The sequence below is a fragment of the Cyprinus carpio genome, chromosome A5, assembly GCF_018340385.1.
Source record: "Cyprinus carpio isolate SPL01 chromosome A5, ASM1834038v1, whole genome shotgun sequence".
Lineage (NCBI taxonomy): Eukaryota > Metazoa > Chordata > Actinopteri > Cypriniformes > Cyprinidae > Cyprinus > Cyprinus carpio.
Window position 1 is genome coordinate 20,626,142 of NC_056576.1, and position 27,728 is coordinate 20,653,869.

Below are 27,728 nucleotides of genomic sequence, written 5' to 3' on the forward strand. Positions count from 1 at the left end.
GAAAAAACAGATAAAAACAGAAAGTGGGAGAGAGTGCATGGAGGAGTATTTTTATATTTTGTCAGGGTTATTGTGTCTGAACTGGACCAGGTCTGAACTTTTGTACGGGTTGTTTTGTCCCTTAACCGATCTTAAGCAATTCAAATTACAGATTGGCAGGATGTTATATTAACAGAACAGTTTCACAGATAGTTGGTCATTGTTGTCCTGCTGTCGTGGACGTCCATGTGTTCACCTCATCCCTGAATCTTATCTCAGCCCGTTACTGTCCTTTTCCACTTCACACACATCCTTATCAGAAGCGTAGACTTGCTCTGACCTCTAAAAAGACGCATGTGTATGTGTTTTGACGTCCAACTTCATATTTAAGTCTAAGACAGATGTTGTTCTAAGTAGGTGCCCCAGACAAAGTCTATAATGACGAACTTCAGACCAAGGCAAAAATACAGTGTGACTGATTAACACAAATAAATTTATTTTGTAGATTTCGAACTGGAATGCTTTAATTTTAGGATCATGCCTAAATGTGTGCTTGTCTGAGCGTATGTGTCTGTGTCTGTCTGAGTGTATGAATGTGTGTGTTTGTGGGAGTTTGAAGGCCGTAGAGCAGAGCCAGACTCAGGAATAGTTCAGATAAGAAAACTTCAACCACCTGGAGAGAGAGACACCTAAAGACTTAGTTCTGCACATTAACTATTAGTACAGTTACAGGGGCATATTAAAATATAAGTGGTTTGAATAGGAAAGCTAATTCATCTTTGATGACAGTTGATATGACCCCGGGGACGTCTCTGTGCACCTGCTGTTGACAGAGGAAAAACTAAAGTGGCACAAGAACCACTAAAAACATCACTATTCCTCTCAGAACTAGAATCTGCCTCAAGGGATTTGCCTCAGACCGGCAGTGTAGACATAATTTTACTAAGCATATATTTATTTTGTTTTACTCAAATTACTTCCAAACCTGATTTGCTTTCTGGAACACAAAAGATGTATGAATGTGTAAAGAAAATGAAGATGTGTCTTGGAATGTTTTTTTTTTTTTCATACTTGACATTCATAGACTTTTGTCCATACTAGACTTTCATGAAATATCTTCTTTTATTAAAATATCTTCTTTAATGTTCCACATGCAGAAGAAAGTCATGTTAGTTTTGAACAACTTCAGGGTGAGCAAATGATGTAAGAATTAAGTGTTAATTTCTGTCACCAAATTACTAGAATGTGTTATCTTGTTTCACATAATGATAGTAATTAGTTGCTGATCATTAGACACAATTTTCAGCACACATTGTGAAGGATAAGTGTCACTTAGATTTCATGAATGTGTGGACCATTTCTACACTATAGAAATTCACTTGCGCCTTTTAGTTGACATATCAATGAACGTCAAAACCACTTATTTTTAACAAAAAAGCTAATGCACTCATATAAAACCTTGGATTCTGTCATATAAATTCTAAATAAAACCACAAATGTGACCCTGGACCACAAAACCAGTCTCAGTCGGTGGGGAATATTTTTACAAAAGCCAAAAAAAACATTGCATGAGTCAAAATGACCTTTTATGCCAAAAATCATTAGGATATTAAGTAAAGATCATGTTCCATGAAGATATTTTGTCAAATTCCTACTGTAAATATATCAAAGCTTAATGTTTGATTAGTATTATGCATTGCTAAGAACTTCATTCAGGTGATTTTCTCATTTAGATTTTTTTGCACACTCAGATTCCAGATTTTCAAATAGTTGTATCTCGGCCAAATATTGTTCTAATAAACCATACATCAATTGAAAGCTTATTTATTCAGCTTTCAGATGATGTATAAATCTCAATTTCGAGAAATTGACCCATATGACTGGTTTTGTGGTCCAGAGTCACAAATGATCATACAATACCTCAGTTCTGTTTAGTTTCTGTCCCAGAAACAGCTTATGAACTTTAGTTAGGTATAATTCTGCTGCAGAGAAAGTACAAACGTGCCAAATTGTCTGTATCAAAACCAGGTTATTTGAGAAATACATAAACATGACTTAGTATGTAAAAACTGGTCCAAAAATGTATATCAGTTGGTAAGTGCCTGTATTGATTGGTGGACTAGTGTACACTCTCAGAAAAAAGGTACAAAAGCTGTCACTGGGGCGGTTCCTTTTCAAAAGGCACACCTTTGACAGCTTTGCTAGTGATAGGGGATGTTACGGTTAGGAAGCTCCGCCTTAAATCCAGGTGTGGCAAACTCAATCCCTGGAGGGCCGGACAATGTGATTAGATTCACCCCTTATTAAACACACCTGATCCAACTAGTCTTTCAGGTTTATTTGAAAACTACATGGGAATGGTGCGTTCAAATCATGTGGGATAGATCATATTTACGAATTGAACGCACGTGAACGCCACCACAAAGTCGTTATTACCAGTGGGAAACTCGAAATTTCCGATTTGGGGTCGTGTCAAAACATGTTGATTGCAATGGATGCAGCCAAAGATAGATATGCAGCGTCTGTATTGACAGTAAATTTGTTGAAATGAATAACATTTTTTTACAATGTACAATAAAATTATATAAGTTACATAAACAAAATATTATATTGTTGATTAAAAGAATATATAATGGTTCAGTTTATATCGCCTTCATAAGTTACATATACAAAATATTATATTATTGTTATTCATCAAAAAAAAAATTTTTTTGAACTTTATGTGGAAAATCTTGAATTCCAAGCTTAATATAATGAATATTGTTAGAAAAAAAGTCATATTGTTGCCAACCCAGAAACTCGAACTTTCCAGGAAGGCTTGAATGCACCATGTATGTTGGAGCAGGGTGGAACACAACTCCGCAGAGCACTGGCCTTCAAGGAATTGAGTTTGACACCCCTACCCTAGGCAATTGCCTGCTCTGCCTATGGATAGCGGCAGTTCTGGTTATGTAACCCGAAATTCAGCCTGACTGGATGTTTTAATAAATGAAAGTTAATAAAACAAGTTTGACTTGTCAAAAAGAGACACTCATGGCTAACATTTTAATAGGATGAGATCAACAGAAAGGAAAAAAACACTGATGAGCGTGAAGCTCCACGATAAAAAGTTAACTACAGCTGTGACATGACCCCATAGTGGAAATTTTGCATTCACTCTAGAGATTTAATGATTCAAAACAGCTTGTGCAAGCCGAAAGATGAACAAAAAAAAAATAGTAAAAGAAGAATACACTTGCAGGTGCATCACTGTTTTTTGAGGAAATAGTTTAACTCGTACTCAGAGGAGTTGCTGTACTCCAACTAAGCAACAACAAATGGCACGACATGAAAGTGTAGGAGGAGCTTATGCCATTAACTTCCACTGACCACAGAGCAGCCGGTATATAAACAGTCAGTGACCTCACCTGCTCTGACAGCTCTCAGACACATGATTCACAGCCAAAGAGGTTGTAGTGATCTCTGGCACGCAGGAGAAATGTCTGCTGACTTCAGAGGGGGATGAGTGATATAATATGAGCAAGAGAAACGAAGACCTTCCCTAAGCAGGAGTATGATAATGCTCTCACACACTAGATGCGTGTTATGAAACACCCGGCCTCATTGATTAGTGCAGACCACATCTCACTGGCAGATGTTAATCCTCAGTTGTTGGCATGGCATTGACACCACAGAGAATGATAAACTTCTTGCAGCTTGTTAGGTTGTGTTTCCATTTGTCGTTCTGTCTGCTTCTTTCTCTCGTTTTCATCTCTTTGGGGTAAAATTACTGGACTGGATTGGAATGTGTAAGTGTTTGCTTGTAAATAAACTTAACATAATGGACAGACAAAATGGTTGTGTATCAAGCGTCTTTTTGTTCTTTACTCCTTTCGCCCTTAAAAAAACCTTAAACGTTGGCTTCTTCTCTGGACACAGAGCCATAGATAAGAAAATATTAAACCCTCCCCTTTGTGCTGTCTTTTTGTAACCTTCAATTAGAAAATGGAGGAATTGTCTAAATGTTTTAGCCTGGAGAAATATTGCTTTGTTTTTTTTCTCACACTTACTCAACTTTTTTTTAAAGTTCTCCTGAGTTGTAAAACTTCTGTTAATAATGAGGCCAGAATATATTGCATATGTCTAAATGTGTATATGTAAATGCACTCAAAAAAAAAAAAAAAAAAAAAAAGATTAAACAACGAAGGTTTTCACTAGGATGCCATTTTGATCAACTGTTAAAAGAAGCAGACTGCACACACATTCCTAAAAATAAATATTCTTTATTGCCGTATATGGTTTCATGAAGAACCTTTAACAACTATGGAACCTTTCCATTATACAAAAGGTTATTTAGTGGAAACGTGTTTTTCACAAAATGCTTCTCTTTAGGAAGTTGAATAACAAAAACAATTGCTCACAATCATTTCAATTTTAAATTGTTTTGTCAATCACTACACATAAAAATGGTTATGTGCTGAAGTAAATGCTATGGAAAAACTAATTTCATACATTAAATAATTTAGTTCAGGCAAGAATTAAAAAAGAGTAAATCCCATATCAGTACTTAATCAAGCATGTAGAAATTAAAGTTCGAGCATATAAGTATATTACTTGGAATTGTTTATGTTTTTGGAGTAAATATCAAAGTTATGATACTGGTGTGCATGCATACATACATTAATAATTTATATATATATATATAATATATATATATATATATATATATATATATATATATATATATATATATATATATATATATATAAATTATTTCTTTTCTTTTTTTTTACTTTTTTTAGTTGTATTTACACTGTTTTATGGTTGCTTTTGTTGTTAGGTTTAGTAACTGTTTTGTGACATCTGTGGTTCATTTTCTACTCCAAATGACCCTTTACACTCAAACACTGACTGTTATCATCATTGTGCATTGTGTACTATGTATTGAGGTCTCTGTGTATTAACTATTTTGTGTAGACTAGACATATTATCTTAGAAAAAGTGTAACAAGCTGTCCATTGCCTTGTTTACTTATATGTTTCCATATGCTATAATAGCATGGCTTTTTTCAGTGTTACACTGTTAGAGTAAAGTTTACAAACAATGATTTAGTAAAATGTACTTGAGTATTGCAGAGTAAACTTCAAGTGATTAAGTAGAAATTACTCAACAAACTTATCAAGTTGATTTTACTTATTCTCTTTTAATTTTACATATTTAATTTTACAAACTTAGTTAACTAGATTTGACTTAAAGGGGTCATGCTGCTAAAAAGAACATTATTTTGTGTATTTGGTGTAATGAAATGTGTTTATGCGGTTTAAGGTTAAAAAAAACATTATTTTCCACATACTGTACATTATTGTTTCTCCTCTATGCCCCGCCTTCTTAAATGCGTCGATTTTCACAAGGCTCATCTCTCTGAAAATAGAGCGGATTCTACGAAGGAGCGTACCTTGGTCTTGCAGCAACCACGTGTGATGACCCCGGGCTGGGTGCAACTTCATCCACTGTGAAAGCCGATTTGAGAATAAAAGGTATGCCTTCTTTCTTTGCATGAACATCTAGGTGGCGTTATGCAAATCTTCCCACATAGTGATGTAGAGATGTGGGGGCGTGTTACAATGAGCCATTTTACGAGGGCGTGGATGAGTCTCAACTTTTATAAAGAATATCTCTTTGGATTTAAGACTTTAGTTTTTACAACTTCACAGATCTTCTTTATTCACCAAGAGCTTGTAACAGTCCAAAGAGAAAGGAAAATTTGAAATCGCATCATATGACCCCTTTAACTTAACTAAAAAATGTGTGCAAAAACTTGCAAAATAAAAATTAAGTACATTTTGGTTTTTTTTTTCAGTATAGCCGTAAAATTGTTTTAGCAGCCGTGCCTTCATTTTCTATTATTTAATTTTGCCCATGTGTTTATAGCTGATCAAATACCACAAATGGCTTGAATACTTCACATCTTTGCCCTTATGCTGCTTTAGGAAAATCAGAGAGACATACAAACTCATTTAAATCATTTTGGCAAAACTATTAATGTTTAGAGTAAACTTGATTTAAAGTATTGGATATTTTCTGAGTGTCCTGAAAAGATGACTTGCTATGTGGAATTATGTATGCTAAGTGTTTTAATGTACAGAAATGTCTGGGTCTGAGATAGAAAGAGAGAGTTTGTCTCTCTCATTTAGCAAAATATTTACAGGTAAATTTTGGACTGGTCCCTGGGGATGAAGAAACACCAGCAACCTCAAAAACTGCTTTATATATACACTTACTTAAATATATATACACATTCACTTAAGTGGTTCTTTACTGTCTGTCTTAACATCAGTCTTAACATCATTTAGACCTGTCCTTTGTCTTACAGTGAGACACCACATACAATGGAAATGAATGGGGCCAGTTTTCTTAAAAGCAGAAATGTGGAGTTTAGAGTTTTATAAAGCACTTAATTCTGTTAAAACTTGTTTATTTGAGCTGTAAAGTTGTTCTTGTTATTTTTATGATCATTTTAGAGTTTTTATACATTATGTCATGGAATAAAAGTTTAATAAAAAAATACAAATAAAATTGTGCATATTCCTAATTTCTGTATGTCTGAAACAGTAAGTATTAACATTTACAGATTGGCTCTTTCACTTCCATTTTAAGTAACCCAGATTTTTCTTTTTATTATTTTTTTTTTTATAAGTTTTTGTGATAATCAACATCAGGACACATGTCAACTGAGTTTAACTTGTACTGAACCTGGAATATTCTTTCAACATAATATTATAGCAACTATACAACTATAGCTCAGCCTCCACTGATAAACAACATAACTGAGCACTTTCCCTTCATCTCAGCAATCTCCGGCCAAACCAAAACAAAACAAAACTGAACAGCCCTCTCAACTTCCGCCCCTCACTCAGCTCCTCCTACAGCTGCTCACCAGTTAATTCTGAATAAAGACACTCATTCTGAATAACCTCAAACTCTTCACTGCAGCATTCCACTTCCAATTCAGACACTGTTTACATCAAAACAACGAATATTTCACTGAACACGTGGAAGGCTTGCGGGTTATGTTAAGTGCTTCTCTAAACTCTCACTTCTTAATAGGGCAAAGTGCATGCCAGAAAATCATTCTTCCTGTAACATATATGAAATAATTGAGACTTTGTATGTTACAGTGTAATTCATTTTGATACAACTGACAACAGGGATTAATAATGAATATTCTCACTGATGACAGCTAAAATCCTGCAAAGAAATTAAGAAAATAATAAAGATCACAGTTAGTTACAGTGAATAAATGGATATTAGCCTTTGCACTCATAAAAGATAAGATAAAAAATAACACTATACTACTTGTAGTAGTAGTCACAGTAATGGCCTTTTGATCAAACTGGTCCTCATGGCTGGATGTGAATGAGAAGACACCTCAGGACCTGACTGTTCAGTAAGATGTAATTATTGTCTTGATGTTTTCGTATCTTCAAGCTTTAATTAATTACTTAGAGTGGTGCATTGCCTTTATCAAAGCAACAACAGTCCAAAAAAGAGTGTGATTTCATTGATTTATTTATGCAGAGCTTATTTATCCAATGCATTCTGACTCTTTCTCATTTCCTTTTACTGTTGAGACATTCATATTTTTCATATTTCAAATTCTCATCTCAATGCAAACGTTTACATTCTCCCTGATGGGGCATTTGAAATGTTTACAAACCTGACCTTACATTAATCTGATATTAAATTTTATCATTCATTCTAGAGTCTATTAAATTACACATATACAAACCATGTAATTTCATATTTAATTTAATTTAATTTACATTAAATGCTTAAGTAGTATGTTAAGTAGCTATGGTCTTCTCCCATTCTTAAAAAATAGCCAACATCTTATTTTGCTCTTCAAATGGCAATTTTTATGTACTTAGTCCCATTGTAGATTTAATGTGTGCTCAAAAATAAATGTCATGAGAAACATTTCCACAGGACCAGAGCTCCTATAAAGTGCATATCATGCAGGCTCTCACTGGGGCTCATTGATTTTATTGTATTTTTCACCTTTTTTAAACCTATGATATACATCAGTGTTATCTTTTACAAAGTGAAAGTGAGTTGTGATCTCCTGCTCTTATGTGCAGCGTGTTCTTATTTACCCGTATTACTGGCGCCGTTCCTGTGGCTGTATTTTTTAGTCTTGACAGTTAAAGCGCTCAAGGACTTTCCTGAGCGAACTCTCCGTAAACTAACTGCTTACCCGGCAAAACACCGTGACACAGCAAGCTCTCCCAGCATTACCTCTACTGAGCCCAGGAAAGTACCTGACACGAGAGAAAAGTGCTGTAATTGTACTTAAAATAAGAAAGTGTGGGTTGTTAAGAAGTGCTCAGGGTACTGTAGACACCGCCGCATTGGCTCGGACTGATCATTGAGAACAGACAACGCAAATCTTATCGCGTGCGCGCTAAGTAGACGGAAAACAACTCGAGCGGCGGAGACATTCCCATCCCCTTTCGGATTCACTTTCATCCGCTCATTTTCGGAAAACTTTTCCTGTTGACGTTTATTAAGAGCCGCCTATGCGTCTCCGGCTGAGCGCTCGTTGGATTATTATTTGCTTGCACGGTCTCACGCTGCGCAGCTCTTTCATGTCTGTCTGACTCGAACTTTTTCAAGGATTTCGTAGATGAACTTGTTGTGGTGAGTCCCCTTTAAACCCTCACGGCCTGTGTTGTACTCTGTTTCTAGACTATGGAGGTTCCGGTCGGGCTGGGGGAGGCTTGCGAGTCCCCAGACGCCGTTTTTCACGGAATTTACCAAAGCGTTTTTCAAAACGTGCGCTTCGCGAGAGCGAGCAACCACGAGAGTTTGGACTTTTCTAGCTCCAAGAAGTGCGGCTGCCTCCAGGAGACCGCGTCGAGGGAAATGCGGTTAAGCAAGCTGTCCCCCGGCAAAGAAATAATATGCTGCCCCGAGAAAGAGTGCGAGAGTGCGAGTTTAGTGATGCAGGCGGCGGCGAGCCGAAACATTATTCATTTTCTCAAGAGTTCCACAGGAAGCAAAAGCGACTCGTCGCTGTCATTTAGCGGCTCGGGCCGCGCAGATGCCACCGAAAGCAGCGGCAGTCGCGACAGTTTATTTCGGGGCGCTGAGAGCGGACAGAAGGGCTGCGGTACGGTTGAAGTTCACACGCGCGAATTGGGCTCGAGTCGTGACGCAAGTGTGGCGAGTAGAAGTCGCGCGTGCACCAGCAGCAGCGGCGACGGCGACAACAGCAGCAGTAGCATCTCGGAGACGGCGCGAGAGCTGTGCAAAGCCGTGTCCGTGTCTTTGGGCTTAGCTATGGAGTCCAGCGAACTGGGCGAGGTGGGACCGCACCATGCGCCGCCGACCCTGACCACTGAAAGTAGTAGTGAGGAAATCTATTTCTTTGGAATGCCTATGCTCAACTGCTCAGTGAGCGAAAGGGAGGCAGGAGGGAAAGACAGAGAGTACACTCTCGCGGCGGGAAGAGAAAGAGGCACAGAGCTGCGAGGCAGGGACAAAGTGCTCGGGATGTTTAAAAGTGGCGACCTGGAGCAGCTAGCAGGTGAGGGGACGACCTTGCAGTGCAGCAGCACGTCTCGATCACACTTAACCGCGGATGTACAGGAGCTGCATGAGTTTGGCAGCCTGTCCGGGGACATTACCAACCTGAGTTCAGAAGCTACGGCAACAACGACAGCACCGGATATGGACGCAACGCGAGCGGCTTCGTGCCAGTTTGAACAACTGTTGCCCGCGAGCATGACCCATTTCATGCACCCGGAGCTAGAAAACGGACGGAGCCAGAGCTTCTCGAAACACGCGGAGATGTCCGGCGAGTTCGCGGGCCCCGTTGAGGATTACGTGAATCTCTATAATGTCAAAATCAAGGCAGAGATGATGCCCCGTGAACTGAATGACACCTGGGCGTACCCGCATAGGTACACTGAGGACAGTAACGGCCAGTACGGGCCTCCCAATCAGAGGACCACTTACGCATCTGGCCACGAAACGTCTTTTATTTGTAACCCCTATGAGTACGGCCGAAGCGAGGCTCTGGTTCCGAGGGAGCGACCTTCACCTGAACAGTGGTACCCCAACGGGATGTTGACCCGTCCTCCTTACCCTAACGTGCCCTGCGTGAAAAACGAGATGGGCAAATGGCTGGATGTAACTTCATTTGCGGATGGCAGGTAAGAGGCGGCACAGTGTGTGTGTTTTTGAGTGTGTGTTTAACACAAATCATGTTCTGCGTTACAATTAATTCATTACGTTGAATAAGTTAATTAAAAAAACAGTGCGCGTTAAAATAATAACAGGCGCATCTTTGTACCCCGAGATGCAACTACGGAGGATAGTGAAAAAGTTAGGAGTTTGCCTGACTTGCAGATTTTTTTAATTATTATTTATAGCCTATATTTGATTTATTATGATCAATTAATGCCTAAACGAAATTAGCAAGAAATTAGCAAGAAACAATGCACAGCATCATATGCACTCATTTGGAGTGCATAATTATTTTTTTTTTAAGTGATTTCCAACCTACACAGACCCAGGGACCTCCCATCCAGATTCTCAGCTACCCATGGGCCCCCAGAATAAAAAAAATAAAAATTCTTTGTAGCATTTTATGATAACTTTCATTAAAATTTGATACAATTATACATTAGGCCGCTCATCAGATTATTAGTTCTAATAAGTTCATTCAAATAGTTAGAAAAGTTGTGAAATATTTTAAAGAAAAGGCTTTGTTTTATAAATCTTCTCCACATACCCCCTGTAGCCTAGTTCTTTCACATGGACCCCTAGTTTCATGTTCAGTTTCAGTTCTGTATAGGACTGTTCTTTATAGCTTTTCTATTAATGGATCAGGATTCAGTTATGCTTCATGACCATTTTATTAGCTAGGAATTAAATGTGTAATTCCTGAACGAAGCGTTAATTTGCTTGAAGTTCCTCTCTTTATTTCTGCAGCCAAGTAAAGCAGTACACAGAGACAGCTGTAGACATTAACACAGAGACTCATAGTCTTTAACACACAGGCCAGCCTCCTCCCTCAGGGTTGCTGGGTTCCAGGGATACTGCCATCAAGGCAACCCCACACGGTCGTGTCCAAACGCAAAGACACCATGCCAAGAGCCTCAAAGCTCATATCCTTGAACTTCTGCATATTCTTGCTCTGAGTCATTCTCTCATTTAATAACTCACAGACACAGACATGGAAGGGGCACATTTTGATTCATACTCCGACATGCAGGTCCTACTGTCATGCTATGCATTTCAGTTGACAGGCATTTTTAAATTGCATTGCATAAATGGACTGTTTAAGCATTTATGTCTTTATATATTTAGTTTTTTGATACCTCACTTTGTTAGCATTTGTGGTATTAGAATGCTCTTTAAGCATAAATAAATCTGGTAACACTTTATAATAACTTTCAATAATAAATCATTAACAAGCATTAATGCTTAATGGATCATTAGTTCTTATATATTCAAAGAGTTAGAAACGTGAGATAATGTGCTTGTAAATGTTTGCTAATAAACCTATTAAACATAAGATAGTATTCAAACAAATAATTTTTTCATGTAAGTTAAAATGCTTACAAATGTCATTAAACTTTTAATTCCATATGATCAATCAATTACCTTAAATCTACAAATGATTTTAACAGATGTTATAAAATGATTAAAAGCTTGTGTTAATACACAGCACTTTTGCTGCCTAAATATCGGTAAGGTTAGGATCTTTTAACAGATGTTATAAAATAAAAAAAGGTTTGGTGGTATGGTCAGGTTTAAGGGTTGGTTGAGGGGTCAGAAGTGTACAGGGGTCAGTTTGATTATTATGAGGGAACATGGTTCAATCTGTTTAGATTATATTGTTTTGATAAATGAACTGAAGTATTTTCTTTTAAAAATTATTTGTTTCCCCATTTATTTATGATTCATGGAATATCCTGTTTATTGATATACTGAAGAGTAGTATACTGAGTGTTGAGGCAATAAAAAAAAATTGCACCAAAATTACAATCTGTTATGTCTTTATCAAGCATTTAGCTAAACTTAACCAGCCACCCTTTACACAAACCTTGTTACATTAGCTAAGTGCCCATAAAGATACTTAATGATTAGTAATCATTTATAAACATTTACAAATGATGAATAGTTTCAACTTTAGATTGGCTACTGCAAAAACATGAACAAATGATTAATAAATGATTATTAAAGATGGGAACAGGGTAAATTCAGTTCTTTCGGGACACTTTTTGCCATTGAGATGACTGCTCATGAAGATATTAATGATTAGTAAACATTTATAAACAAATGATGAACAGTTTTCACGTTAGATTGGGTACTGCAAAAACATGAACAAATAGTTAACAGATCATTTGTTAAGATGTATAAATAGAGGTCTACACAACAAACAAAAAAATGAAGATCATATGAACTGAAAGTTTACTGACATTTGTAAGTATTACAATTTACATTAAATAATCATATGTTAATCATTAGGTAATGTTTAGTAAACATTAACATGAACATTATCTTATATTTCTAGCTATGTGAATATATATTAACCAATGATCTGTTAAGCATTATATAATGTTTGTTAATTATTTATAAATGAAAGTTATTATAAAGTGTTACCATAAATCTAATTTGACTTGAGTGAACAGTGCTGGGTGTTTTTTTTTTTTTTTAAAGTGGTTTCAATGAAACCTGTACAAGCTGGAACAAAAGCAGAACATTGATAAGAAAATATGCAGAGGCTGAAATGAAACTTTTCCTTAAACTAAGACTACGGAGAAAAACAGTTGCATGTCTCTGCACTTGTCTGAAGAATCTGAGTGAGCATTTGGTGCTTCAGTCTTAATCAAGCATTTGTCCGAAGCTGTGTTTTAGTCTATACGGAGTGTGTGTGTTTTGTTTTTTTTTTCTGGAAGGAATTTGAGCTTAGTTGTGTGTTTAACCTTTGAATCTTTGGGGTTTGTGTTGGAGGCAAAACCACTTGATCTTTGTGAAAAATACCAGTTCATGCAGACACCAGCCAAAACATGAAACTGACACACAGAGACCAAAATAATGAGACAAAGTGTGCGAGACTTCACACTGGTCTTGACCTAATATCACACATAATAAGTCTTTTTAACATAAATCTAACAACATGAAGCCACTTTAGGCAGAAAAAGTGGTTTGTGAACAGCACAACAAAGTTCTAGGCTACACAGTATATATTTGAGTAAGAATTGTTCATACTTAGGCTACATGTACAGTTTAAAATATTAATGGTTTGTGATCTACTTGACCACTAGCTTGTTCTTTTTGGACGTTTTTGAAAAATTGAACGTTTTTAACAAGCAGTGAGTTTGATGATTGGATGGTTCAAAAATAGAAAACTATTTTGTATTTTTGAGGGGGAGGGGGAGTGGGGTCAAGAGAGTTTTTGTGTACATGTGTCTCTGTTATGTAATAATCTGAAGTACACCATGGTCAAATTCAGTTCTGGTCAAACAACATTCCAAACAAGGCAAAGGTTCCTTACAAAGCGTTCTAGGTAGAACCAACATATGACGCTTGTACTGAGAACCCTAAAAGAGTTCTGTTCTGAGAACCCTTTGTCAAAGTGTTTTTATTTGCAATGCATCTACATTGACTATTTTAGGTGTAGTTATAGCAGTCATATTTAAAGAGTGCCTTATGTGCTGAACTGCACATCAGCAGTGCTTAGAACAAATGATTGCTTAAAGGGATAGATAGTTCATTCAACAATTAAAATTCCATCGTAATTTATACCTTTTCATGTCATTTCAAATGTCTGTGACTTCCTTTTCTGTGGAACATGAAATATATTTTCTTTGTTTGTGCATACAGTGAAGTCAGTGGGGTCCAGTGTTGTTTGGATTTTAGCTTTCTTCAAAATCTTCTTTTGTGTTCCACAGGTTAAAGAGAGTAATATTGTTTTGTGTTCCACAGAAGAAAGAAAGTCATAGGATTTTAGCATATTATATATATAAATATATATATATATATATAGGCATATATATGAAAACATATATATAGGCAATGAAAACAAATATAGTGAATAAATTAAAAGGTATCATTTCCATGTTAATCAGAGTTTTTGTCCTAACCAGCCACGACGGTGACACACAAAGTTTCTATTTTAGAAACGGTTTCTGTTTCTAAGACGTCGCTGCTGGAACAACATAAAAACTATGACAATGATGATCTCAGGTAGGCTTCTGATTATATGCTTTATTCCAGGGGTCTCCAACCCTGCTCCTGGAGAGCTACTGTCCTGCAGATTTCAGCAGCTCCAACCCCAATCAAACACACCTGAAGCAGCTAATCAAGGTGTTCAGGGCTACTTGATAATTACAGACAGGTGTGTTGGAGCAGGGTTGGAACTGAAGTCTGCAGGATGGTAGCTCTCCAGGAGCAGGGTTGGAGATCCCTGCTTTATTCAATGTTAAATGTGTCTAATGTGAGTCTGAATATCATATTGCATGACATTTATAGACATAAGCCTACTGAAAGCAATAACAGCTAGTTTATCTCAGATCTTGAAAATAAATTAAAGCAAAAATGTAGGCTATACATTAAAATTGCGGGCCCAATACGAACCAACAAGTGGTGCTATCCTGGTTCAGATGGAACGTGCTGGGTGCAGATGTTAGCATTTTTTCTAGTTTTTCTTGTTTTTCTCGTTTAAACGTTTTTTTTTTTTTTATCAGAGCCATCTCTGTTAGATGGCGGGTAGTAAGTCCCTTACCCACATGACTGATACCATCTTCCCTTGATTATCAGCCATTGAATGAGATTATTGTTTCAGGTTTGGCTATAACAGATTTTCCATAACAGATTTCTTTGTATTTAAAAAAAAAATACCCCCACCCCTTTTTTTATAAATTATGCATCTTTTACAATATTGTATATTTAAATATGTTAAATAAAAAATTATGTGCATGACAAAAAACATATTGATATAAGGAAAAATAAAATTAGTAAGGTAGATTTTGCACATTTTTTTAATGTCAAAATAATGTATGCTATACTTTGTGTGCAAAAATGGTTTTGAATGGTATTGAAGTGCCATCACCAATGGGGTTCACCATGCACAGTGACCTAACTAGTCTATAATGAAATTTGTTATTTACATTAGCAATTCTTTTTTGCTAAATCAATCAGCTGTTTTATATATTGTACATGTACATTTAGAAATTATAATGCATGAATTAATGTGGCATGTTGCTTTACTGAAATGCAAAGAGCTACAAATCCATTTGTGTTAATAGTTCTAACTCTTTAAACAAAAGTGTACATTCAAGTCAGCTGCTGACAGCAAACAGGAGTGGTCACAGCTCACATAGGGTGGTGTTTGGGCTTCTCATTATCATCACAGTTACAGAGAACAATTCTAAGAGCATTCGTCATTACTGGCTTGAGCAGTGTCAGATGGCTAATGCACCTTTTCTTTACAGGACTTTTGACATTGTTATTGTTGTATTCATTTAGTCATTTTATTTTTTTATTTTTTACAAACGTTCCAAAAAGTTTGAAGCTTACTAGTAGAAAGAGAAAGTGAGTGAGAGAGCCCTACATTTTTTATTTTTCATTTATTTATTTACTTCTATGTAAATAAAGTATTAATAAAGTAAAGAAAAAAAAAAGTATTAATTAGTAGCCATTTGAATTTTAATGTTTTGTGTTCTCAGGTTTTGTTTTGTTAGATTTTAATGGTGTTGGGGGTGGGGGGGGGTAATTTCAAATCAATAAGAACATCCAAATGTCACTGATAGAAAAACTGACATTTATGAACTAGGTTATAAGTCAGATGTGTTCCATTAATGGTCAGATTTGAGCAAAAATTATCAAATGTAATTCTGACAGGCTTACACTCAAGGTTAATGTGCTTTTTGAAAAAAACACAGCACAAGCAAAGAATATTAAAAGTTTAAGAATTAAAAACCTAAAAGTTAATATTTGAATATTGACTTTTTACTCTTGCTCTAAAGGTCAGTGATGATGTGCTGATTTATTCTTTTTTTTCATGTGATACCTGTAGAACGCTGCAAAACATGCAGGTTAGAGGGTTCTGGGTCATATATAATTGTGATACTTATTCTATAGAAGAAGAAAAAATTTGACATAAATGCAGATTAAATAAGCAGAATTAACAGACTGATCTAGCTTTAAAGTAATATTCTTCACCCTCGTCACCTTTCTCACTGTTCTATTTTTCTGTTCTAAATTATGTGTAACTCTACAAAGTATGTGATGCTGCCAGAGACAGACTTCTTTTGGAAGCTTTGTGTGATAAGACTTAATACTGTGTGTGTTAGATAGTGCACATATAACGGTTTAGTGTATCCAGTGATAGACTTCACACATAACACATTTGGGCAAATTCACTAAATAGTTTATGGGCTGTATTTTAACACAAAAACCTGCATCTTCTTCATTAATTACCCATGATGCAAGTGCAAAATGCACTGACATATAGCACTGTATTTCAGTAAAGCCACTGTTTTTCTTTGAGGGGAAATACACTTCTTTTTATGTATGTTAGACTCATTATAGATTCGATCTTTCTCACAAAGGCCAGTGCTATTTGTGGAAAGCAGTCGGTAAACTGACTTTCATTTGATACAGATGTTTGTGTGCATTTTTTTGGTCATGACAGTAGTTATTCATCAAAGGATGATCAAATTATGGAAATGACGGTTATAATCGTGCATGGTGTTTTGTGGTTTAGTTGGGCACACCTACTGATTCAAGTGTCTGAATTGCTGTGGTGGACTGACTGTAAAAACTTGTCAGATAGCAAAAATTTGCTTCATGTGGTAACAACTAATGAACCTTTTATTCTATATTCAAAAATAACATTTCATGTCACATAAATCACCCCTAACTAATTTAGGTTACACCAAGGTTAAATTATGAAGAAACTAGTTTGAAATAAAGGTGAAATGAATGTTAAAAATTAACAGTTTAGAAATAATTTTCATATATTTTATATACATTACTGTTCAAAAGTTTGGGATCAGTAAGTTTGTTTTTTATTTAATTTTTTCAAGAAATGCATACTGTAGAACTTAAAAATTTAGTAAGGACAAATTAAATGGCTAAACAATAAATAGTGAAGAATTTTACATATTAACAAAAATTCTAAATACTGATATTTTAAGATTTCTTTATCAAATAATCCTGAAATCTACCATTAGAGGAATAAGTAAACTTTAAAACAGGGCTGGGCAAAATATTATCACAATATTCATATACCATTAATGGGGAAGGAAATGCTTTTCACATGTCTGTTAGGCCTTGAGAATAAATGTGAACATGTAAACCATTAATTTAGGTCTCTATGAAATCCATTAAATATTTCCCTAAATTCTGTGTTTTCAATTTTTCCCCCTGGATTCTGTGGTTTATGATTTAATACAAATCAGAAATGGTGCACAATTAATTAATATAATTAATAAATCTTAATTAATAAATAAAAAGTATAACATTTAATTTAGAACAAAACATTGCATTTTTTTTTTTTTTTTATTTTTATTTTTTGTCAAATAAAATGCTGCTTAACAGAACTGTTTAAATTAAACCATGGGTCAAAAAAATATCTTGGTTGGATGATATTCCTTAAAAATAATATAATAATTATTATTAATTTGAGAAGTACATTTTAGTAAACAGTAGTAATATATTTCTGCCATAATTTCTTCAAGTTAAACCAAACTTTTTTTGGGCAGTTTATCGTGAAGCTCTGAGCAGCTCTGTAGAAGAAGTGTATGTGTTCATGTCCTCATATATTGAGACGGCAGATGCTGAAATCACCATATGCGTCATGTCTGTTTGACTTTGTGTAGTAGAGTAAACTATACCACTCATTCACACAGAGACACACAGAACATGCAGACTTATTAGCGATATGCACTGACTGGCTGTTGTCACGTTTATTTCTGCTGTGTGATTGGCTGTTAATAAACAACACTTTCAGCAGGCATGATGTCATTATAGCATTTGCATGCATTATGTGCTGTTCTGCAGAACTAAATACTCTCAATATATGGGAAAAGTCTCAGTATTTTGAAAAGAGTGAGGAAGTGTAAAAGAGACGTTCTTTACATTTTAAAATATTTTATCCCCAGTGGTAATTATTTTATTAAGATGTCTTTCAAAAAGGTGAAGGACTGAAGTTTTAAACTTGCTCAGCACTTTAAGATGCTTACACACATGAATGCCCACACACACTTCAAGTGAACTGGCCTTGCACACACTCAGCACACACTGCAGCTGGCAGGATGGTAAAGGAATAATTTTGGGATCTAACCTTTCGGCGTTGTCATCTCATCAACACGGGGGCTTATTTGCATATTTCAAGAATGGCGAAAAACTTTCTCATTTTCTTATACTGTACGTGAGTCTTTGTAGCAGCCCTGCTTTGTGCTTCACCCAGTGCCTCACACATGCTTTAATGAGCCACATGGTTGCGTGATGTTTTCATCTACAGAGCAACTCAAAAATAGTAATTTATGATATTAATATCATTTTCAAATAGAAATGTTAAGTGAGAAATCCCACTACTTGCATGAGCCCCAGGCTGAGTGTCAGTAATCATACGACATGCCTTGAGTTGCACAAGATTCCTTTTGTGCTAAAATTTAATTTAATTGTTTCCTCATTCAAAACGGTAACGTTTTACATGCTGTTTCTTGTCCTGAGTAACATCTGAAACGGATGCACCCAAATTTTAGTCGCAATGTCAAACTATTCTCAGCTTATCAAAAGTCTTATAGTAAGTTTTTAGCGTGAATGTCTCTTGGTAACATTCCTTAAATCTATGCGTGTTCTGTCCAGAGCCCTCCATCTGGAGCTGCTCAGGCCCTCCCAGTGGTGTTATGGTGACATCAGAGGTCTTGACTAGAAGGATTTAATCAGGGCCACTCTGAAGGTGTTCTGTCTCTCTGTCCCCCTTCCCCGATGACCTATTTGTTTACCCTTGAGTCCTTTCCCTTGGAACGTTATTGCTTTGTTTTTTAAACACACCTGACATGCAGCACACACACACATACGCCAATACTGGGTGGATGTTTTGAAATAAAGGCCTCATTTAATTAATTGGATCTGAGTGTATGTGTGTGACCATAGGCACTGACATAAGTTTCTGCCAGTGAGTGCCCACCCTCCATAACTCCCCCACCCAAGGAAAAACATGTATAGCTTTTTATTTCCTTTTATTTATTTGTTTGCAAAGTGCAAATGTATTATCAACCAAATATGACTGGTCAAGCAAATGATAACTGGTCTCATTACTCAATTTTTACTCATTACTCAAGTTTTTAAAGAGTTAGGCCCACAGACTTTTTCAGTGAGTGATAGTGAGCTTGATAAAGAATTCAAGTTATTTGTGTCTCGCAAAGTAAAAGACATGGGCTACAAATACAGTACCAAGTGTCAAGTTTTCGGACATTCAACAGTCATAAATATTGATGTTAACAGAAAAAAAACGTGCAAAGGACACCTTGGAGATGCAAATGGGGTAAATAATGTGTTTTTTGTGTTTTCTTATAATTAATTTAACATTGGCTGACCACTTATCACATGAATTATTACTTACCAGAGGTGTTGAAACAGGAGATTCGCATTGGAGTCCATTCTGCAAACTTCTGTTTTTCAAATAAAACCATAATAATCCACACATGAAATCAAGATAAAATCAACAGATGCACAAGTATATTGGATGAAACCCTTGTACATTAAGTATAGATGTTTACTCTGAAATATAGATTTTCACAGAAAAATTAACAGATGTCCTGGACATTTTTTCTGACTTTGAAGCATATTGCTATATAAAACTCCATGCGACTGCCTAAATATTAGCTGCTAATAATGAATAATGCCCAAACACATAAATTATATCTGTACAGCCTTTTAATATAATGTTGAAAACATAATAGAGTCATGGAAGTATAAAGTTATCAAAGGTAAACATCATGAATAACGAGTCTGACTAGACTCTTGCATTTTGGGATTATTGGCTGATTTTTGGAATTGAATGAACAAAATTTTATGAAATAGCCATTCAAAAGTAAGCATTTGTGTGTATTAAGACCATCTCGGTTACGTACGTAACCCTCGTTCCCTGATTGAGGGAATGGAGACATTATGTTGTGATGACATATTAGAGTCTCACTTGGGAGCATGAGGTCCTGTTGCACGTAGCGCCCCAGCCCATATTGGAGGCATCTGTTGTGACAACAACATGCCGGGACACTTGTTCTAAGGGCACCCTGGCCCATAGAAAAGCGAGGTCCGACCAGGGGCTGAATAGGTGACGACACATCAGTGTGATGGCGACACAATGTGTACAGTGGTGTCATGCCTATCTCAGGACTAAGAACGATCTGTGATGAGGAAGGATCGAGACATGAAAGTACACGTTCTTCAGATCGATCGCTGCAAACCAATCCTGAGCTTGCACGCATTTGATAATGCGTTTCTGCATCAACATCTTGAACGGAAACTTGTGAAGGGCCCGATTCAAGACTCACAAATCCAAGAAAAGGCCACCGTTTTTTTGGGTACGATGAAGTACGGGCTGTAAAACCCCTTCCTCATCTCGGTTGGAGGGACCGGCTCAATTGCATTCTTCGCCAACAGGACAGCAATCTCTTTGCGCAAGACAGAGGTTTCTCAGACTGCCACTGAAGTCTCAAGAACGGCATTAAACTTGGGAGGTCGCCTGGCGAACTGAATCGTGTAGCCAAGTCAAACTGTCTGAATGAGCCAGAATGATGGGTTGGGTAGCTCAAGCCATGCTCCAAAACTCTGTACGAGTAGCACCAAAGGGACAATGCAAAAGGGGGCCCATGGCGACGAGCAGGCTAAGACATGGCCCGCGACGGAACGGTGGCAGCTGGAGGATCACGTCGGGGCAAGATGTGCTGAATGGCCTCAGTCTGCTTTTGTACTGCTGAGAACTGCTAGGCATAGTCCTCGACAGTATCGCCGAACAGGCCAGCCTGGGAGATGGGAGCATCAAGAAAGCGTACTTTGTCGATGTCTCTCATCTGAGCCAGGTTGAGCCAGAGATGGTGCTCTTACACCACCAGAGTGGACATCGCCTTCCAGAGGGACCGTGGTGTGACTTTTGTCACCTGGAGAGCGAAGTCAGTCGCCTTGCGCAGCTCCTGCATCAACCTTGGGTCTGTCCTACCCTCGTGCATTTGTTTTAGTGCCTTGGATTGGTGTACCTGCAGGATAGCCATGGCATGCAGGGCAGAGGCAGCTTGGCTCCCAGCACTGTAAGGTTTGGCAGCGAGAGCCACAGACAGCTTAAAGGCTTTGGACGGGAGACCCGGACGATTCCTCTAAGTGGCTGAGTTTTGTGGGCACAGCTGCACCTCAACCACTCTCTCCACCTGGGGAATGTCTATGTACCTCCTGGCTGCCCCGCCATCGAGGGTAGTGAGGACGGAAGAGGGAGACGAGCGGCTTTTGGCCATAAAAGGGGCCATCCATGAATTCATCACCTCTTCATGCACCTCCGGGAAGAAAGGAACCGGAGCAGAACACGGTTGTGAGCCGTACTCCGCGTCAAGAAACCAAATATCCAGCCGCGAGCGCTCAGGGCTGGGCAGTGTAGTTACCTCCAGCCCGATGCTCACAGATGCCCGGGCAAGCATGGCAGACAACTCTTGGTCCGATTCGGCAGTGGCGACAACACCTGAGGAGAGCAGCCCCACCAAATTTTCATCCTCAGAGAACGATAGTCCATCCCCCGATGCTGCGATCAACATCTGATCCTCTGGCGGCCCACCGAATGACACGCTGGGACAGCTGTGAGAAGAGTGAGAGGTCCTTGGGGCATGGCCCAGCGGAGAAGCTCTCACTGTCACCCTCAAATCTCCCAGAGTGCTAGCCAGCAGTCCTCTGCTCATGACAGAGAAACTGGGACGGGTACCAGCAGAGGGGTCTGCTCCACTCCCCTTGAAGAGGGAGAGAAGCGATTGCAGCGATGCCATGGACATCCATCCACAGAAGACACATGACTCATCCACGAACGCCGCTTCAGCGTGCTGAAGGCCCAGACACTGAAGACAGGGATCGTGGCTGTCAACAGAGCACAGGAAGCGACCGCATCCAGAAGAAAACGAATGAAACGGCATCTTGAAAAAGACGCGAGTTGTCCGTGATTTGCTCTTTTATAGGAAACTTAGTCGTAGCACCCAGGTGAATCGCTGCAGCCACTTCCTGCACACAAAGATGATTGACTTTGTAGTAAGGTAACACCATGTACTACTCGGCTCCGAAGCAAAAATCTTAACATTTAGATCTAAAAAACTTGTAGTGACCGACAGATAGGGAACAGCAGGTATACAATGTGAGTTCCATTAATCAGAGAGGTTGCTGAATCCAAATTGATTTTTTTTTTAATGGTCAAAGTTAATAGAGAATATTTCATGTTTTTCCATAGGTGCTGAGCCATTTCCATTGGTTGTTGGGGGATTGGTGCTTGTGTGTGTGACTCTTCGATAAATTGTATACCTGTTTTTCAGCAAGTGTTGATGAAGTAAGTGACAAATTTGAGTTGTTAGCTTAACCCGAGACCACTAAATCAGCCGTTCACCTAATCACCTCTGGAAACATCACAGGACACACATGCAAACACAGACACCTCACCTACAAACTCGTTACACTTTTCACATCACTGTCACCTTACACATGGACTCAGGATGTGTTTACAGCCTAATGAAGGACCCTAAAAACTTCACTGTGTTTCTTGTGTTCACCTGTAAGGGAATTGATGGAAATTCTGGATCTGTGTTCAGTTCAGAATTGAAAAATCTCTTTTTATTCATAACCTGGATTGAGTGTTGAATTGGCCACACACCCCATAGGAAGTTGGACTGAAATGACAGAAAATTTACTGAATTGAATTTCAAAGTAATTCAACACAGGAATGCATTCTGGGAAAAGAAATAGGCCAAAATATGTTAAAATATATAAGGTATATACAAATTTCTGTTTCAGTATCTCTCATTCATTCTGAAAGTGCAAACCTTCAAACTTAAAGACTTTTTATTTATTTGTTTGTTTATTTATTGAGTCATGACAAACTTCCTTTAGTTTGTCCTGAAACTTTGTTTAAATTTTAGTAATTTTAGTATTCCAGTTGTTGTTGCAATTATGCATCTTGTTTAATATCTCAGTTTAAATTCAGCAATTTAATTGGAATTTAAAAGGTATTCTCAATTTAATTATAATTTGTGCACAACTCTGCCTCTATGTTTTACATGAAATAAATATTTGTTAAATGGACAGTTCACCCAAAAATGAACATTCTGTCACCACTTTGTGTGATATTCTTTCTTCAGTGGACTGCATACATGCAGCTTACAAATGCATATCTGAAGACCTAAAAAGCTAGGTTAATGTTATGAAATCAGGCTGATCATATCATTTATAATTGATAAATTAATAATTTAGTATAAAACTTGAATAAAATTTACTTGAATGAATTTAAATGTTACCACATGAAACAATTGACTGACAAATACCTGTCTGTTTAAAATTATTATTAGCAGAATATCCAAGTTGATTTTTCTTGTACAGTGACATTATATTCCACAGAAGTCACATGGGTTTTTCAAGATATGAGGGTGAGTTAATGATTTTGAGAAAGAAAGACAGAAAGAAAGAAGCAAATGAACAATTTGAATCTCTTTTGGTGCTCATGAAATGTGTTTATGCTTACTTGTTTGTCTTTGCGTAGTGTTTCACTATGAAGACCTTTGTAGATTATTCATAACTCATTGTGAGAGTGTATGGTTTCATTATCATGTAACTGTAACTGAAGTTTAGTGTAAAAGAAAAGAAGGGAGGAAGGGAGAGAAGAAGTGATATAAAGGGCATGTATGTGAGTGTTTGTTATATGTGATCGTCCTTGTGAGTACCCTTGACATCTCATGTCACTGAGTATAGTTATGTCTACTCTGTGTCCAATCAACTTCTTGGTTGTGGTGCAGTCTTCTTCTCACACATGCAAACTTATACCCACTCGATCTTAACTTCATACTCCCTGTCTCTACCTTCATCAGTAATAATAACACACACAGACAGTCTCTCTGTGTTATACTTAGGTGTCATTAACACCCCAGCTCAGTTCAAGAGCTGATTAGGCCAGAGCCCACAATACCGAAAACATCTACATTTCATCAGTATTACAACTCTGACATTAATGTAATGAACATTTGGTCATCATTCACTCAACTTCAACTTTTTTTGTAATGAAATATTTTTCTTCTTTTTTTTAATATGTTTTTGTTTTTTTCTGTTATATATTTTAATGGGTTTAAAGTGGTATTGGATAGGTTTGGAAAGGTTTGGGTTGATTTTAGTTTATTTTTGGTTAACTATTCCTTTAATGTTGGAGACAGAGAAATGGCAAACACAAGCCTCACAGCAGCTGAGGGAGCATGGGAAATAAATGCAAACCTGACATAAGCACGAAGCATGACAATAAATTTACTAAGCAAAGGTGAAGATAAACACACACTCCCCATTTAGTATTTCAAAAATGTCCCTTGAGTGTTGTTAAGCTATCAAGTTATGTCTAATCTACAGTAATGAGGAAGACTAAAGAACGTGTCAGTGGAAATAGTAAGTGAGAGCAAACAAACACTGCTTGAGTCCCTGGTGAGAGCATGTGTGGTGTGACTACTCTGGCTCAGAACCTTAATGCGACCTTATTTTTAGCCCAAGTGACCTTCTTAAACATGCCTTTGCATGAGGTCAATGCAATAGCGGCCATAATGCTGATCGTGAGAGACACCCAGACCCTGTGATTGATATGGCTTGTTTGGAAAGTGCCGCAGCTGGCAGGTCAGAAGTGTGAGTAAAACAACCAAAACACCTCCAGAGAATGTCAGAACTCCCATACAACATTACATTAGAGAGATTTTATCCATATGCAGGCCTCCCTGGAATCTGCATAGAATTCTGCAGAAGATTTCTGGAAAAATTTACAAAACTCCTACACTTGTGTTCATTTATTAATTATTTTGAATAGATTTTGAATGTGTCTTTAGCTACCAATATTATTCTTGCCTTTTGACAGAATTTCACAGAATTTTCCCATTCAGTAAGCACAGATAATGTGGAAAAAAGTGTGTTGATATACCCAATACTGTATGTTCATACACAGGAAAATGGGGTGATATATTCACAGCGGGCCTCATTAATGAAACATGAGCAAAATTACGTTCTGTGTAAATGGCTTGAAAAAACATTTCACATAAATTGTCACACTGAATCAAATGCTACAATTTATGTCATCACTAAAGTCTCCATGTGGCATTTTAAAAGGTTTCAGTAAAATATATTTGTAGGTTAATGTTGTTTATTACTGTTAAATGAATGTAAATATTCACCCCTTTCTTGTTTAAATGTAATGAAAAAGTTTTAAACTGTAGATGTACATGTTTTTTTATAAATGTCTCATACCTAATGCAGACATGGTTTCAAGTTGAAGTGGACAGTCATTTTCCCATTATTTATTTCCTGCCATTATTAGTTGAAATGGCCATCTTTCCATTCATCCATTCTACTACGGGTTGATCTATCTTTTGTCGTCAAGCACACAGATCGGTAAACTCTCAGAAATTGCATGAAGCAGCAGCACCCAACCATGTGTATGCAAGAAAAAAAGAGGTGAAAAGTGAAAAACAAAGGTGGCAATGAGATTTTTTACTTTTTTATGTAGGTCTGGACTGCCACAATGCTTTACCTGAGTTCTCTCTTTTTTATTTTACTCTCTCTTTAAAAAAAAAGTTATTATAATGTAGAACATTTGACCACTTCTTTTAGACAGCCAAGAAAATATCAGAAATATGCCCTTGTCCTAATCGTAGTCATTTTGTTCACTTTTCCTTTCTCACTGTGTGTGTGGTGACAGAATTGGCTGCCATCATCAGAACAGAATAATCATGCTGAATGACTCTCTTTAACTCAGAATCTTTCCATCATTCCTTAAGGAATAAAGCAGTTATTACCCTTCATTAGAGACCTGCCACTTGCATTAGGATAATGTCACCTCTACTTTCCACCATCATTTGGGCCGATGATACACACAGGTACATGCACCAGCTTTCAAGTGTGCATTTTCATAGTGAATGTTATAGCTGAGTGCTGGACCTGCAAATGACTTTCTGTAAAACTTCAGAGAAATTAAGCTACATCTTACACAATTTTTATTCTTTTTAAACATTTGAAAGTACAGATACGCGCCCATTACTCCTATATTTCTGTGATTGTTTGGATGAGATCTGATATGTGTGTTCTGTTCGAATTACTGATAATGGACCTCATATTTTTCTTCACAATTGACATTACAGTGGAAGAACAAGTTCCATGTTTGCAATGTATTTGTTTTCTTCTGCTGATATAACAGAGAGCAGAACATTTATGTCAGTGATTTGTTATGCCCTGAGTTTATGCTGTGTTTTTATTTTTAGGTTTGATGGAGGGAGGAGTGACATTTTCCCAATGGATTTTTTCCTTCCTCCACAAAGGAGATGCCTAATCTGCTCTGATGAAGCATCAGGATGTCACTATGGAGCCCTCACTTGTGGAAGCTGCAAAGTTTTCTTTAAGAGAGCTGCTGAGGGTAACATAAACACACCCATTATAACAAAATATGGATTGTATTGGCGACTAAATATATTCACCATATGTGAGGACTGTTATTACTTTAATTAGAACTTTTAACTGCAGCTATAAACTGTCATTAAAGCTGCATTTAAAGCTGCCATAGAATTAATATGCTTTTGACCATGTGTCCTTTTATTGTTTTTAATCATATCACTTTAAAAGCCAACAATTGGCACGTCATACACAGGCTTTCAGGAGTTCAGTTAAAGAGAGAGAAAGACAGAGAGCAAATAGGCGACACATTGTATCTTAAGTATGCACAAATTAGGGACACATTCTTTCCCTATTATGCAACCCAAAAGAAAGTGTGGCAATGGAAATCTAATACCTACGACCCTGTAAAGTACAGACTTGGCTGTGAGGTTTGTAAAGACTCACCATAAACAATTAGTAATCATTGAGATATCCTCATGAAAAACTTGTGTTCCATGAAATATAGATAGTTTTGTTGTAGATTTGTGTTACATAGATAAAATGTACTATTATTTAAAAGTGATGGTTTAAAAAAAATATCAAAACTGTCAGTAAAGACTTTTATAATGTCAAAAAAAAGCAGCACAACTGTTTTCAGCATTGATAATAAGAAATAATACTTGAGCTCCAAATTAGCATTTTAGAATATTTTTGGAGGATCATGTGACACTGAAGACTGGAGACTGAAATTTTTGCTTTGAAAGTGAAGTGTAACCCATACTCAGAATTTGTGCTCTGCATTTAACACATTCAATTGCACACACACAGTAGTGAACACAAACCCAGAGCAGTGGGGAGCCATATTGCTGCGCCACCCGGGGAGCAGTTAGGGGTTCGATGCCTCGCTCAAGGGTCTCAACTCAGTCGTGGTATTGAGGGTGGAAGAGAGCGCTATACAATCACCCCCCCCCCCCACCAATAATCTCCTGCCAGACTTGAGACTCGAACCCGCAACCTTCTAACCATTAGGCCATGACTGCCCCATAAAATTTATTTTGCCATCACAAAATAAATTACATTTTAAAATATGTTAAAATAGAAAACTGTTATTTTAA

General features: G+C 37.1%; 1 protein-coding gene across 1 annotated transcript in view; it reads left to right on the forward strand.

Annotated features, from left to right (window-relative positions):
- The first annotated feature begins 8,132 nt into the window (after positions 1 to 8,132).
- Positions 8,133 to 27,728, forward strand: part of LOC109056560 (androgen receptor-like) — a 78,219-nt gene continuing 58,623 nt past the window's right edge. The window contains exons 1-2 of the mRNA XM_042756380.1: positions 8,133 to 10,172; positions 26,505 to 26,656. Of these exons, the coding sequence (XP_042612314.1) occupies positions 8,707 to 10,172; positions 26,505 to 26,656 (1,618 nt within the window). The 5' untranslated portion in view covers positions 8,133 to 8,706. The remainder of the gene's footprint in view (positions 10,173 to 26,504; positions 26,657 to 27,728) is intronic.